This window comes from Ciona intestinalis, unplaced genomic scaffold, assembly GCF_000224145.3.
Source record: "Ciona intestinalis unplaced genomic scaffold, KH HT000210.1, whole genome shotgun sequence".
NCBI lineage: Eukaryota > Metazoa > Chordata > Ascidiacea > Phlebobranchia > Cionidae > Ciona > Ciona intestinalis.
Window position 1 is genome coordinate 1 of NW_004190531.1, and position 14,724 is coordinate 14,724.

General features: G+C 40.7%; 3 protein-coding genes across 4 annotated transcripts; 1 reads left to right on the top strand and 2 right to left on the bottom strand.

The window, feature by feature from the left end:
- The first annotated feature begins 109 nt into the window (after positions 1-109).
- On the top strand, positions 110-6,731 carry LOC100179385 (tubulin polyglutamylase TTLL4-like). 2 transcript variants are annotated; one of them, XM_002121607.3, is made up of 15 exons: positions 110-213; positions 402-473; positions 563-685; positions 853-935; positions 1,257-1,385; positions 1,770-1,892; positions 2,055-2,153; positions 2,446-2,580; positions 2,803-2,937; positions 3,194-3,314; positions 4,065-4,186; positions 4,469-4,557; positions 5,745-5,868; positions 6,047-6,133; positions 6,405-6,731. In XM_002121607.3, exons 1-15 carry the CDS (start codon positions 172-174, stop codon positions 6,472-6,474), a joined length of 1,554 nt encoding a protein of 517 aa, XP_002121643.3. In that variant the 5' UTR covers positions 110-171; the 3' UTR covers positions 6,475-6,731. The 2 variants fall into 2 exon arrangements, with proteins under 2 accessions (XP_002121643.3, XP_026695171.1); XM_026839370.1 differs by having other exon boundaries at positions 6,422-6,731.
- Positions 6,725-8,789, bottom strand: LOC100184079 (GLIPR1-like protein 1). The gene is made up of 6 exons (XM_002126191.5): positions 8,622-8,789; positions 8,179-8,383; positions 7,537-7,695; positions 7,190-7,319; positions 6,995-7,123; positions 6,725-6,823 (listed from the first exon to the last, which is right to left on the bottom strand). Exons 1-6 carry the CDS (start codon positions 8,681-8,683, stop codon positions 6,762-6,764), a joined length of 747 nt encoding a protein of 248 aa, XP_002126227.1. The 5' UTR covers positions 8,684-8,789; the 3' UTR covers positions 6,725-6,761.
- A 91-nt stretch (positions 8,790-8,880) lies between these two features.
- Positions 8,881-13,290, bottom strand: LOC100181699. The gene is made up of 10 exons (XM_002126257.4): positions 12,902-13,290; positions 12,434-12,559; positions 11,641-11,718; positions 10,841-10,952; positions 10,493-10,606; positions 10,172-10,370; positions 9,669-9,738; positions 9,559-9,610; positions 9,309-9,415; positions 8,881-9,131 (listed from the first exon to the last, which is right to left on the bottom strand). Exons 1-10 carry the CDS (start codon positions 13,074-13,076, stop codon positions 9,049-9,051), a joined length of 1,116 nt encoding a protein of 371 aa, XP_002126293.2. The 5' UTR covers positions 13,077-13,290; the 3' UTR covers positions 8,881-9,048.
- Positions 13,291-14,724: the final 1,434 nt, after the last annotated feature.

Genomic DNA, 14,724 nt, shown 5'->3' on the forward strand with positions numbered 1-14,724 from the left:
GGTCAGATACTTGGTATAAATAAGCCACGGTAACTTAATGCCTTTTTAAAAGTAATGGATCTTCAATGAACAAACTTGTTGTATGAATATATTTATGTTAAAATATCACCCACCATAACAACAAGTTAACCCACAGGGGGCCACGATTGGTTGGGTTACTTTGGAAAACACATGAAGTCGAACGGGTTCCGCGCTCTCAGGGAATATCAGAAGGTGATTTATTTGTTGGATTATTTAAATAATTAATAACAATTAGTTTCGAAACCAGACACCACTGTGGGTGGTGTCCTTGGGAAAGACGTGATATTTCTCTATCCCAGTTCGTGCTAAATTGCTTGTTTTATAAATGTTTCCATAACTTTATATTGCTTTATTTAAAATATTCATCCAACCAACTTTAGATAAATCACTTTCCTGGTTCGTTTCAACTTGGAAGAAAAGATCGCTTCTGGAGGAATATATCTAGAATGCAGGTGATTGTGATGTCATAAGTGAAATATCTGCTACAGTGTAATATGTTTATACTCGAGAATCGTAACCGCGATCCACTTTTTCATCGTAGACCCGATTCGGCAAGAAAGAGTTTGGATTCGTACCCCAGACTTACATAATGCCTTGGGATAAAAAGTTATTGAAGAACGCATGGGAAGAAGGGAGTTCTAAACAAAAATTTATTCTTAAACCGGTGAGTTTTATATGATGTTTGTGTGCAGTTATTTAAATATTATTAACATTTGTAGTTTTTTACAACAATGTGGCTATGTGTGGAAAACTATTTTAATTTATGTAGAAAAACCAATCACCCCATTATCATATTACCTTAGTTACCGCTGACCTTTACTTAACCCCCAGCCAGCATCAGCACGGGGTATCGGGATTCGGGTCATTCATAAATGGAACCAGGTTCCGTTGAAGAAAGCTGTGATTGTTCAAAAGTAAGTTTACCGAGGTTCAACCTTTTATTGATTAAGTTTTGTATTTCTTTATTATCGATAAACGTGGTATATCGATTGTTGTTGTACCGTCACTCCCAATCTTTACAATGTTGTATATCACCCCCCCAACTTCCTAATAGAAGTGACAAAATAAACTCATTCAATGATAACATTGATAAGCTTAAGTGATTGTTCAACTAATAATTACTCATAGTTTTGTCATTATGATGTCATGGTAATTCACAATGCTTCAGTTAATTCAAGAACTCTTGACATCGCGCTCACTATTATGACATCACACTCACTATTATGACATCACAGATATTTATCCCGTCCATATCTTATCAATGGAAGCAAGTTTGACCTGAGGTTATACGTCTACGTGACCTCGTTTGACCCCTTGAGGATTTATTTGTTCGAGGACGGGTTGGTTAGATTCGCAACTTGCAAGTGAGTTGTTGTGTAACATGAGCAACCACATTACTATATTAGTCACTACTATAGTGCATTTTGCATGTCTATGAAATATATGCAATGAAACTATCCTGCTGGATCAGATTTTGTTGTTGTCTCTATTGGGTGTTTCTCCAACACATAGCTATCCCCAAACCACAATGTATCAGGTTTGCCAAAATACACAGCTAGTTGTTTATGTTGATGATGTAACGACACCCACGGCAACTCCATGCCATGCAATGGAAATATCAATATAGAACTTGGTGAAAATTATTTATGAAACATGTTGAGGAAATAAATTATCCTTGATAAAGTTTTGCATTTTAATCAATTTCCAACACACAACCTTAATACCCCCCCCCCCCCCCCCCTCCTCAGATATTCATCTTCAATGAAGCACTTAAGCAACCGTTACATGCATCTCACCAACTACAGTATCAACAAGAAGTCAGGAGAGTTTCAACAAAACGATGACGCCACTGTTTGCCAAGGACACAAATGGTGGGTGCACTTGTGTACAACTTTATAAAGACTGCCAGTTCAGCTCTCATTTTACACTGATGATGTAAGAGACGCATGCAGATGTTTTACTTGGTTCATCATCAGTGTAAAGAGAGCTGGGTAGTCTTATGTCCACACTCATATACAGCTTTATAATCACAGGAGCTTGAAAGCATTATGGGGCCACCTACAAGAACAAGGTGTGAACACGGATAAAATATGGGAACAAATGAAAGATACCGTCATCAAAACTATCATAAGGTATGTTGTCGTAACTACAATTGTTTGAACACAGGTGTTCTGTTTTATACAACCACTCACAATGTTAGCGGAGCCAAGCCTCTTATTCTGCTGTATTTCTAAATATATATACCTTTTGGTTTTGGCCTTAAGTGTCTTGTCCAAGGACACATATTTCTACCATGGTTGCAACGACGAGTCTTGAACCCATCACCTCTGGGCTAGAGGAGAGTGCTTTAACAGTGTTGCTCTGCTGTAATCTTGAATATAACATGAAAACATAAGACTAATACCCAATGTTACATCATTACAGCGTGGAACAATTCACCAACAGCTTGGTGAAATCAAACTGCCGACGTAGATATTGTTGTCATGAATTATTTGGGTTCGACATAATGTTGGACGACAAGTTACGACCATGGGTGCTGGAGGTTAACATATCTCCGAGGTTGTTGTTTGTATTTATAAGATTATCTTCTATGCGTAAAACCCAACAACTTATATTCACGCCTTGCGTATGATGGTAGTTTAATCTGTTTGGTTATATTCAAATTAGCTTTGTTATGTTTATACTTTTGCATTCAACACCTAGGTTACCTCCCCCTCCCTAACAATTTCCCCCATCACCCATCACCCCATCAAACCCCTTTATAACCCCCTACCCCCCCAGCTTACACTCAAACTCCCCCCTTGACGTTGAGATCAAAGGTCCGATGGTACGCGACATGTTCAACCTCGCTGGGTTCCTCGTCCCCGATAAACGACAGATACTCGCCAACGCACCAACCCCTTCTACAGGCACCGGGTGAGTCCGGGTTCAAACCCCAACCCTGCTACACTGGGTGCTGCAGGTTCAACCCCAACCCCTAATCTGATAAATGCTAAATGATTTTAATATTTCCTCTAATATTTTGGCTCTGCTTGTTTGTGTTTTTAAAAGCAGCATTCTAAAATATATATTCCTTGTTGCAAAAGTTGAGTGGCATATCACCTTAGACTCCCCTAACCTTACCCATATACCATAATGTGATCATCACCCCCTAACCCCCAACCCACCCCAGCACCACTGTGAGCGCAGCTGCAAGTTTCAGCCAGGACAAACGTAAACAAGGACAGGAAATATCTACGGACAGCCGAGCTAAACATACCTACTTTGCGCAACATCATAAACAAATGGATGAGGTAAGATATAGGTTGGTTTGTATCCCGGAGGTTGTGGGTTCAAGGCTTGATGTTGCTACCAAACCACTGGTCACTAATGGGTTGTCCAGATTGCCAACCATACATTAAATGATCACCCACAAAATAACATTCGTAGTAACTTGAAAGCAGGCATGAGGTGTATGGAACAGAACACCCGTGTTATAACGACTGTCGTTGCCCCACCATGCGAGGATAAATAAGTTACATATGTGGCAACTCGTAAGCAGGCACGATGTGTATAAAACAGAACACCCGTGTTATAACGACTGTCGTTGCCCCACCATGCGAGGATAAATAAGTTACATATGTGGCAACTCGTAAGCAGGCACGATGTGTATAAAACAGAACACCCGTGTTATAACGACTGTCGTTGCCCCACCATGCGAGGATAAATAAGTTACATATGTGGCAACTCGTAAGCAGGCACGATGTGTATAAAACAGAACACCCGTGTTATAACGACTGTCGTTGCCCCACCATGCGAGGATAAATAAGTTACATATGTGGCAACTCGTAAGCAGGCACGATGTGTATAAAACAGAACACTCGTGTTATAACGACTGTCGTTGCCCCACCATGCGAGGATAAATAAGTTACATATGTGGTAACTCGTAAAAGGCACGAGGTGTATGAAACAGAACACTTGTGTTATAACGACTGTCGTTGCCTGCCACACAAAGATAAATAATTCCCACCCACCCATACCTATAACCCCCCCACTTCCACCAGAGCGAGTTGACTTCCCTAATGCTCGACACTTTAACCATCAACGACATTCGTATCTTGGTCGAAAGTGAGAACGAAAACGCACGATGTGGGGAATTCCAACGGATATTTCCCTCAGTAAACAAGTGAGTTTGTGATGTCATAAGTACCACTTATGTTGCAACAAAGGGATATCGAACTCAAGAGTTAAATCAATCAACTTGAATAAACATTATATATCAATGTACTTTGTAATGTTAATGTTGAAACTTCGATTTACCAGATACGCTTTTATTTAACAATTTTTGATTTAGTTTCACCCACATTGTTGTCTTTCATTTTGCTGTAAACTACCATCTTTTTATTTTATTATTCCTTGCAATGTGCTCTAGTATTAAGCTTAAAAAGATAAACACCCCCTCCCCCAGGAAATACCTTCATTACTTCGAACATCCTCGATATTACAACTTCCTCCTTCATACTTGGGAACAAAAGTACCGCCATCAACATATGAGAGGTGGGTACGGGGTTCGAGGCTCGCTGTGGTGATATGGGGTACGGGGTTCAAGACTTGCTGTGGTGACATGGGGTACGGGGTTCAAGGCTCGCTGCGGTAACATGGGGTACGGGGTTCAAGACTCGCTGCGGTAACATGGGGTACGGGGTTTAAGACTCGCTGTGGTGACATGGGGTACTGGGTTCAAGGCTCGCTGCGGTGACATTGGGTGCTGGGTTCAAGGCTCGCTGCGGTAACATGGGGTGCTGGGGTACGGGGTTCAAGGCTCGCTGCGGTAACATGGGGTGCTGGGGTACGGGGTTCAAGCGGTAACATGGGGTACGGGGTTCAATGCTCGCTGCGGTAACATGGGGTACGGGGTTCAAGACTCGCTGCGGTAACATGGGGTGCTGGGGTACGGGGTTCAAGACTCGCTGTGGTGACATGGGGTACTGGGTTCAATGCTCGCTGCGGTGACATGGGGTGCTGGGTTCAAGGCTCGCTGCGGTAACATGGGGTGCTGGGTTCAAGACTCGCTGCGGTAACATGGGGTGCTGGGGTACGGGGTTCAAGGCTCGCTGCGGTAACATGGGGTGCTGGGGTACGGGATTCAAGCGGTAACATGGGGTACTGGGTTCAAGGCTCGCTGCGTTAACATGGGGTCTGGGGTACGGGGTTCAAGGCTCGCTGCGGTAACATGGGGTACGGGGTACGGGATTCAAGCGGTAACATGGGGTACGGGGTTCAAGACTCGTCGTGGTGACATGGGGTGCTGGGGTACGGGGTTCAAGGCTCGCTGCGGTAACATGGGGTACTGGGTTCAAGGCTCGCTGCGGTAACATGGGGTGCTGGGGTACGGGGTTCAAGGCTCGCTGCGGTAACATGGGGTACGGGGTTTAAGGCTCGCTGCGGTAACATGGGGTACGGGGTTCTAGGCTCGTCGTGGTGACATGGGGTGCTGGGGTACGGGATTCAAGGCTCGCTGCGGTAACATGGGGTACGGGGTTTAAGGCTCGCTGCGGTAACATGGGGTACGGGGTTCTAGGCTCGTCGTGGTGACATGGGGTGCTGGGGTACGGGATTCAAGGCTCGCTGCGGTAACATGGGGTACGGGGTTTAAGGCTCGCTGCGGTAACATGGGGTACGGGGTTCAATTATTTGGTCAAACTTTGCGGCTGACGTTTACGTACCCCCTTTTTATCCCTCAGGTTATTCATTGTTGGAATCGTTTTGTCGAAAAGGTTTGCATCTCCCTGCTGAGCTAACCCACGTCCCCCCCGACCATATATGGAGTGTTTCCACGATCAATAATAAGCAATACGTGTCACCAAGGTCAGTGTGATGTCATAATGTATATTGTATGTATTGACATAATCTCCCAAAACCAATAATCCTGACTTTTTACCTTGTAACACTTTTTGGCTTCGTTGGTATAAAAAGTTTCATTCCATCACTCCCGCTACCATTTAGTGTTGTATATATATAACCATATAATAATAAAACCACCCAGACCAGACAACCGTCCCCCACCCCTTATAAAGAGCCCACCAACCTCCATATTCTACAACCACCATGTCAACAACCCGCTTACACCAAGGTAACCTATGTTCTAATATGAGCTTGGTTGTGTATGTAGCCCAGATTGGAAAGAATGGCCAAATTTGGGGGTTTCCCCGCAATCCTCACAATTTTGCTTTTTAAAGAAAACCTTTTGTCATTAATACTGGTGTATTAAACCTAAATAAATTATCTCAAGAATAAAATTGCAAGAATCTGCATAAATACAATTATGTTTGTCGAAAATCCGCTTAAAAAACAGACTTTTTAATGTGGTATGTTGCTGACATGACAATCACAATTATTACCAGTGACATCACAATTACAGTCGGCTTCCGTCAGCAAAAGAAGAAAGCACTGATGACATCACAAACACCATGAATCGGTTAATTGTGACGTCAAAATCCCTCGTTCCGGTGACATCGGTTAAGTTAAGACAATCTCCAGGGAAGTAACACTGCCCTCTAATGGTGCAATGTACGAGCGACGAACAGGGCCCCCCCCCCTTATATTTTACCTTCCAATTCAACACTGTGGATCACCAACGTAACAAACATAGAAATATTATTAATTTAGACCAAGGTAGATATTTAGCAAAATTATTAAACTTTCTTTTCTAATAAACTTAGTTCAAACAATAACTTTGTTTATTTATTATAACAAACATTTTAAGCGAAAAAGCCCAACACCATTATTGCTGCTGTGATGAGTAGTTTCCATGGTGGGGAACCTGGGTGAATATGAGGTTTACAAAATAATATCATCTTATTTATTCTAACGCAAAGAGTATTTATATGGGTGAGGTCCTACAGTAAGGCATGACATGGCACCTGGGATTTAGACCAGAGTTCTCTAGTTAAAGCAGCCCAACCTCACCCACCAAATAATTGAAACAACTTACATTTCCATGAGTTACTTGGTGTGGTGACGACCGTGAAGTTTTTCGGGTTGGCAACCTCGCACAATGAGTCTATGCATATCTGGCCGGTTTGACAAAGGCTGCAGGCTGGCCCCCTTTTGTAGGGGACAGCTGTAAATATTACATCATCAACTACCATTATGACATCATCAACCACCATTATTGCACGATACTTACGTGAGAAGTTACCCCCGGGCACATAGTTACACACAACTATAGTAGGGGTGTTATGTATTGTCCCTCCAATGTCCACCTGGTCACATGTAGTCATCCCACATCCAACTTTGTAAGATATCCCCCACACCAACTGTTCATATCAAGGTTAATACTGGTTTGTATGAACATCTAATAGCAGGGTAAAGCATTTCAGGCCCGGGTGTTGAAACAAGATCACCCTTGTTTCAAAAACCCGAACGTTTATAAACGATAATTCTTGTTAAGGCTCAGTTCCCTATATATTTGCAAGTAACTTGTTCTTGTACAAAAACTTGATTCCAAAATAGAACACAAGCAATGTTTTATACCTGGGTATAATGTCCGCATGTTCTACCCTTGCATATACCATTACTGAAGTCTTTCCCCTCATCAAACCATTGCTTGATCATGTTAGGGATGTAATCATCGTCCAGTGGAACATTGCTTGATATGAACATGTTCTCGCCAATCCATAAGTAACCTGTGTCCTGTATAACAGGGGTACTGGGTTCAAATCCAGGCCAGGGTTGGAGAACCAGGGATCCTGGGTTCGAATCCAGGCCAGGGTTGGAGAAAGAGGGATCCTGGGTTCGAATCCAGGCCAGGGTTGGAGAACCAGGGATTCGGGTTCGAATCCAGGCCAGGGTTGGAGAACCAGGGATCCTGGGTTCGAATCCAGGCCAGGGTTGGAGAACCAGGGATCCTGGGTTCGAATCCAGGCCAGGGTTGGAGAACCAGAGATCCTGGGTTCGAATCCAGGCCAGGGTTGGAGAACCAGGGATCCTGGGTTCGAATCCAGGCCAGGGTTGGAGAACCAGAGATCCTGGGTTCCAATCCAGGCCAGGGTTGGAGAACGAGGAATCCTGGGTTCGAATCCAGGCCAAGGTTGGAGAACCGTTGTGTGTGGTAAGTATGTTAGATCAGGTAATTTATGACACAATATTCCGCTAATGACGTCATAATCCACTAACCCCTGTGTCTGCATCGCTACTGTAGGTAGGGCATGTTCTCGAATATGCCGTGGCGAGTTCAGCGAGCCCTTCGTCCCAAAGCATCCTCGTCATATCTCCCGCTGGAGGCGATACAGATTTCCGGTACATATTATGCACGGCCAGGGTTTGGTTAATTTGAGAATTGGTGAAAAAGTGTGAGATTTCAACCATTGGTATTTGAGGTCTGCGGTAAGAGGGGTTAGTTATATATTTCACATTTATTTCAGTGATATCGCATGTTTGGTTTATTTTTGTTGCTTCGGTATAAAATTGTTTTCTTAATTCCAATGTTGTGTCCGCCATTTATTTCATTGCTGTGTCAAAACCTTGATTGGTGGCGGATGAAACGTTTGGATAAAGTGGAAATTTTTAATGCCAGACAAGCCAATATTAGTTTATCGAGCCATCGCATAGTTACTTACCGATTGCAATTCCCGCCAACGAAGAAATAGGTCAAAACTAGATTCCAAAACTTTACTTTCATCTTTTGTTATTGATTCAGAAACTAATTTATCTCTATTTAGTTTCTCTAAAAGCTTATTCCAAAACGGTATTTACTGCAGTTCGTGTATAAACAATTATTAATAACGTAATTAGTGTTAGTTATTTGGCTACCAACATAATTATGTTCGACCAACTGACCATTACAAGTGCGACACGTGGTTTATTATAATAATGAACATTGTGACGTAAACAAATGTGATTGTGCGTCGACAGAGGCAATTTGGCAATGATGAACAATATTGGGTAAAATGACGTCATGGTTACGTAATATTATCCAAATATGACGTCATATGTTTCATGCAACACAGTAAATCAAATGTTTATAATGACGTCATAACAAAGACGTCACGGTTTCTTGTCTACGTCACTATCGGATAGCGTTCGCCGCCATTCACGCGGTTCCAAGTTCTTTGTAGAAAGTTCTTCGACTGTGGGGGGAGGGGGTGAAGGTTTAGAATTAGATATTCAGCAATATCGGAGTCATAATGCTGCTATAAGGATGGAATTGCCTCAATATAAGCGATCTCATTTAAACTACATACATTATGGCACTCAGCCATCCTTATTATAACCTAGGGTCACTAAGGTTACTAAAGGTCACTCACCCACGGAAAATATTCTTCGCTGACGTTTCCACATATCTGCTAACCCACCATGTGTGACGTCACGAACCATTGCGTCATCGGGCGTGATCAATATTTCGGGTTTCACGCTTTAAGAAAATACTAACAATCACCCACAAAGTTACATACGTGATAACTTGTAAGCGGGCACGAGGTGTATGAAACAGAACATCCGTGTTATAACGACTGTTGTTGCCCCGCCATACGAGGATAAATAAGTTGCTTTACTTACGTGCCCATTAATCCGTTGCCTTTCGCGCACTCTGGGTTACTTTCCGGTGATTCTGAAAATATTTATGACGTAAATTACGTCACAATGTTCATAGTTACGTCACAACCTACTTTGGAATGATTCTTCATTCAAATTCTCGCTTTCCCGCCCATTGGATGACGAATTAAACTTTACCGCCGTCTACAAATTCATTAAATTAACGGACAATTATAAATAATCGAGCCTTGGAGTCTGCATGGAGAAAATAAACCAATCTTGAAACAATTGATTTCAAACCCAGTTTCATTCACCCCATGGTGGAAACTTACATCATCATGGTTATTTACGACCTCGTAAATTATTCGGAACCAACAAGTTAATATACGAATCCCAATATTTCGCCAACGTGATGAACACGGACTGCTACGCAGCGACCTCGTTTATAGCAAATTAAATCGCTCGGTTACGGGTTACGCGACTTGATTGGCGTATAGTGCTTGCGTCTTATACAAATACGTTGTCACGGAATTAACGAAGCGATTTGATTGGTTAACAGGGAATAGCTGCGTACAAGTTTGTGTCATAATTTGGCAAACGTGTAAAATTGGTAAAACATCAAAAACTATCCCAGCACCTTAATAAATGCGGTCGCTGATTGGAAGGGTGATATCAAGTTGATGCCACTCGCGAACGTTTTCCTTTCGTTGTTTATTTTACCCGAGTGCGCATGCGCATCGTTGTCGTGGTGATGAAGATACGTCATATTGAGTTTGTCCTTATAAAGATCCTTGGTTCTGTTTCCCCAAGCCGTGTAGTCGTACACCAAACCACGGCTGTAGGGGGGGGGGGGGGGGGTAAGAGTTTAGTAACTCGCTTCAATGGATAAAACAAACAAAGAAATATCTACGCTGAACAACGCTGAGTGTAGATACTTTTGTAACTTTCACCCACCCACCTGGTTTGGCTGTTCAACATCCACGCATCCCCTCCATTATGCAACCATTGTTGACGTGACACTCGTCGTCTATGACGTTCTTTCCGTTTCAGGAATTCTTTATTTGCGTGTAATCTTTATAAAATGTATGTACCTTTCATACACCTCGTTCCCACTTGCAAGTTACCACGTATGTAACTTTGTGGGTGATTGTTTTATATATTGCTGGCAATTTGAACAACCCGTTTGGCCACTGGATTGGAACAATTGTCGTTAAGTGTCTCTCAAGGACACAAACGCCCACAATGGCAACAAGGAATGGTCACGTGGTTAAACACATACGTCATGCTACCATGGCAACCCTATTACCTCCATATGACGTAGAATGACGTCACAGCTCCAGTAAATCCCACCCCAGTGAGAATACTTCCAAATATGGTGATACGATTCCAAACGTTGTCTTCGAGCTTTTTGTGGACACCTAGCGGTAAGTCTATTTACACATTGTTAGCTTTTATGACCCATGCAGTTTGTATAGTAGATTTGGGCAAGAAGGTTAGTGTTTTCAATCTCTTTTATCGTTCTATTCGATAATAAACAAATATTATTCAGAGAATTGTGTAACCGTATCTTCACCACTCTTATAGAGCGTTGTTAAATAGAAACTTAGGATGATGTCTATCTCACCCCAGAGCCATAGAAATATCGAGTAGTCCAACCCATTGTTACGTAAAACACAAATTGAACGGCAATTTGGGTCCAAAATAACACAGTAGGTATAGGGAAAATGTATGTTTTTCGGTAAATTACAGAAAAACTTGGGGCTAAAAACAAATTTAAAGGTTGAAAAAGTAAAAAACGTGTGTTATTTGTTTTCTGTGTCAAAAATATTAGAATTAGAAGCGGTTGATTTGCGACATTTTAGTCATTTAATGCGGCTAAATTTACACATTTTTTCTAAAAAATGTTTGGTAAGGTAAATAGAAGCTGTTTTACACCTTCCCACAATAGGAAAACACAAACAAAACTTAACAAGTTCGTTTAAACCCATTGTCAAAGTCACCACTTTTGCTCTATTTTGGACACACATAGACGGCAGTTGGACTACTCGGTGTTTATACGACTCTGTCTCACTAAACATTAATGTATATGATGTTTATGTTTCTAACCTTCGACACTTGGGTCAAATATGCGCGGGAATATTTTGCTCACCGGAAGCACGTGGGCAACGATTATCAGTGACGTACCTGGATTAAAAATGACCTCATAATGAATATTACTTCAAACAAGTTTTGTAAAACAATTTATTATTGCTCCCCAAACACGTTGACCCAGTTGCGCTCCCATGCGGAAGCGTTGTAACAAATAAACCATCGCTGGTGGCGCTAAAGTTTAATCAACAAGCGCCCGTATGCGGAAACTGTTGCTTTATTATATCGAGCAGTAGTTGGCGTGCCGGAGCATGTAGTATTATTGTTGTAATGTTTACGTGATTTATGCACGTTTGATTATGTGGGATAACTCGACAGTGTGCATGAGGTGTATGAATACACCATGTGTGTCTGGTGTATAAGAAGACATCCATGTTATAACTCGACAATGAGCATGAGGTGTATGAATACACCATGTGTGTCTGGTGTATAAGAAGACACCCATGTTATAACTCGACAGTGAGCATGAGGTGTATGAATACACCATGTGTGTCTGGTGTATAAGAAGACACCCATGTTATAACTCGACAGTGAGCATGAGGTGTATGAATACACCATGTGTGTCTGGTGTATAAGAAGACACCCATGTTATAACTCGACAGTGAGCATGAGGTGTATGAATACACTATGTGTGTCTGGTGTATAAGAAGACACCCATGTTATAACTCGACAGTGAGCATGAGGTGTATGAATACACTATGTGTGTCTGATGTATAAGAAGTGTTGTAGACAGCGAGCATGAGGTACATACCTATAAGAGCATTCAAACAGTTGCTACACACGACCACAGGCCCCGTCGAATATTGATGGAACTTAAAAGCAGCGTACGCGAATATTGAATATGAAACAATGAACCCCATTGTTAGCAAACATAAACCTGTAGACATATATGTTGTTAATGTTAGAATATAATCTTAAAATATTATTCAAGTTTTGTTGTTTAGCTTTCCATTAATCTTGTGTATAATAATATGTATGTGTCCTTGAGCGGACACTTATTGGCGTACACCAGTCACCAATGTAGCTGTATGGGAGAAAAACATTGATTTTTTAGGACATTTATAAAGTGGCCAAAAGATTTCTTTCAGTCCATAATATGCACCTCAGTAACTGTATATATTAGTATTGTAGTAGGCCTAACAATAATCAATGTTGTCCTGCCTTTTTCTCGCGCTCTCTTATTCCTTAACTTGGGAATGCGAGAAAAAGGCAAACTTACCGAAATATGAGATAAGATTGAATGGTTGTTGTTGTATCTTTGTCATCTCCACGGCAACCATTATCGTCCCAATTAACCCCAGAAACGAACATACCATTGTGACGCATAAATAATATTGTTTCAATGTCTTAGTGCTTGGACGGGGTAACATATCGATGCTTATGCCGACCCCCATGTTCTATTGGGGGCGATATTAAAACACTATGAACTAATTGTGCAGCTTGGTATTTTATAAAATTCTGAATAAATTTGTAAAGCAAACTAAAGTTTTGTGGAATATTGCTAAAAACTGGAAAAGAAGTTTATTGTCATGTTGTTATAGTTTATGTCTATAATAATCTATACGATATCTATGCTATAATATATGATATCTGTGCTATAATATATGATATCTGTGCTATAATATATGATATCTATGCTATAATATATGATATCTGTGCTATAATATATGATATCTGTGCTATAATATATGATATCTATGCTATAATATACGATATCTGTGCTATAATATATGATATCTGTGCTATAATATATGATATCTATGCTATAATATATGATATCTGTGCTATAATATATGATATCTGTGCTATAATATATGATATCTATGCTATAATATATGATATCTGTGCTATAATATATGATATCTATGCTATAATATATGATATCTGTGCTATAATATATGATATCTATGCTATAATATATGATATCTGTGCTATAATATATGATATCTGTGCTATAATATATGATATCTGTGCTATAATATATGATATCTATACTGATATAAATGATATCTATGCTAAAACTCCCGTAAACCTCGAACTACTCACACCACAACCCCCCTGTGATGCAACAATGGTATTTATGATTGAGTAAATGTTTCTCTTCCTTTTCTTCTCATCCATATTTCATGAAAGAAGCAAGACGCATCAATTATTTAAAACGAATCCATTTCCAAGTCAAGATAAGAAGTCATAGTTGAAATGTTTTGTGAAGTCCATTTATTTGAAAGTGTTGTGTTTTATTATTGTTACTTATTAAGAATTAATGTTTTGTGATGTCACAATAAGTTTGTGTGTAATGTCATATTCGTTTGTGTGTGATGTCATAATAAGTTCATGTGTTGTCACAATAAGTTTGTGTGATGTCATGGTAAGTTTGTGTAATGTCATGATATGTAACTTAAAACTTTCATGGCCCCCTCAGCTAAAAAGCTTCCAACCCCTAAGCAATGACACCACATTAAGTTTCAATCATCTGCCAGCCTTCCATTGTTCATTAAAACTTTAGACAAAGCAGTTTCCTTCTTCCTGTGATTACTTCCTGGCATATGGATGGTTCATCCACACAATGTATTCTAACGCATGGAAACCATGAGCGTTGATATAGCTGTGTGTGCGTGATTATCAGACACACCATGTGTTTTATATTCAGTGGTTTTGCTTGGTTTAATGTTTAGCACTGAGGATGATGATAAAAGTAAAGCGAGATATTATTTGATTGAATCTTAATGAACAGTCAGGCGCGTTTTACTAAATGATGAAATATTGTTTAGTTGCAAACGTTCTTTAAATTCTTCTAAAACTTGGATTATTTTTTATTCGAACGTCATTTGTTAAAGTTGTGACTTAATAGAGTTAGGTTTTTATTAAATATTATGAACATTGTTTAAAATTTATTGAAGTTGAGTAAGTTTATATTTTAACATGAGGAGGTTCTTTGAGACAGCCAAACACGCACAAGCGTACGCAAAGTTCCGTCCACGAACCCCGCAACGAGTTGCCGATATTGTGATGGAGTTCATGGGGGGTGGAGATGGGTGGGGG

What these genes read in the sequence shown, in the direction of transcription:
- LOC100179385 (XM_026839370.1), top strand. Translation starts at nt 172, where the DNA reads ATGAAGTCGAACGGGTTCCGCGCTCTCAGGGAATATCAGAAG. An exon ending in GTTAGATTCGCAACTTGCAA is followed by an intron (nt 1,386 to 1,769) that starts GTGAGTTGTTGT and finishes CCCCCTCCTCAG; the next exon opens with ATATTCATCTTCAATGAAGC. An exon ending in ATCATAAACAAATGGATGAG is followed by an intron (nt 3,315 to 4,064) that starts GTAAGATATAGG and finishes CACTTCCACCAG; the next exon opens with AGCGAGTTGACTTCCCTAAT.
- LOC100184079 (XM_002126191.5), bottom strand. Translation starts at nt 8,683, where the DNA reads ATGAAAGTAAAGTTTTGGAATCTAGTTTTGACCTATTTCTTCGTTGGC. An exon ending in GTAGCGATGCAGACACAGGG is followed by an intron (nt 7,696 to 8,178) that starts GTTAGTGGATTA and finishes CCTGTTATACAG; the next exon opens with GACACAGGTTACTTATGGAT. An exon ending in ACCAAGTAACTCATGGAAAT is followed by an intron (nt 6,824 to 6,994) that starts GTAAGTTGTTTC and finishes ATATTCACCCAG; the next exon opens with GTTCCCCACCATGGAAACTA.
- LOC100181699 (XM_002126257.4), bottom strand. Translation starts at nt 13,076, where the DNA reads ATGGGGGTCGGCATAAGCATCGATATGTTACCCCGTCCAAGCACTAAG. An exon ending in GGCAACGGATTAATGGGCAC is followed by an intron (nt 9,416 to 9,558) that starts GTAAGTAAAGCA and finishes ATTTTCTTAAAG; the next exon opens with CGTGAAACCCGAAATATTGA. An exon ending in GCGAAGAATATTTTCCGTGG is followed by an intron (nt 9,132 to 9,308) that starts GTGAGTGACCTT and finishes CTCCCCCCACAG; the next exon opens with TCGAAGAACTTTCTACAAAG.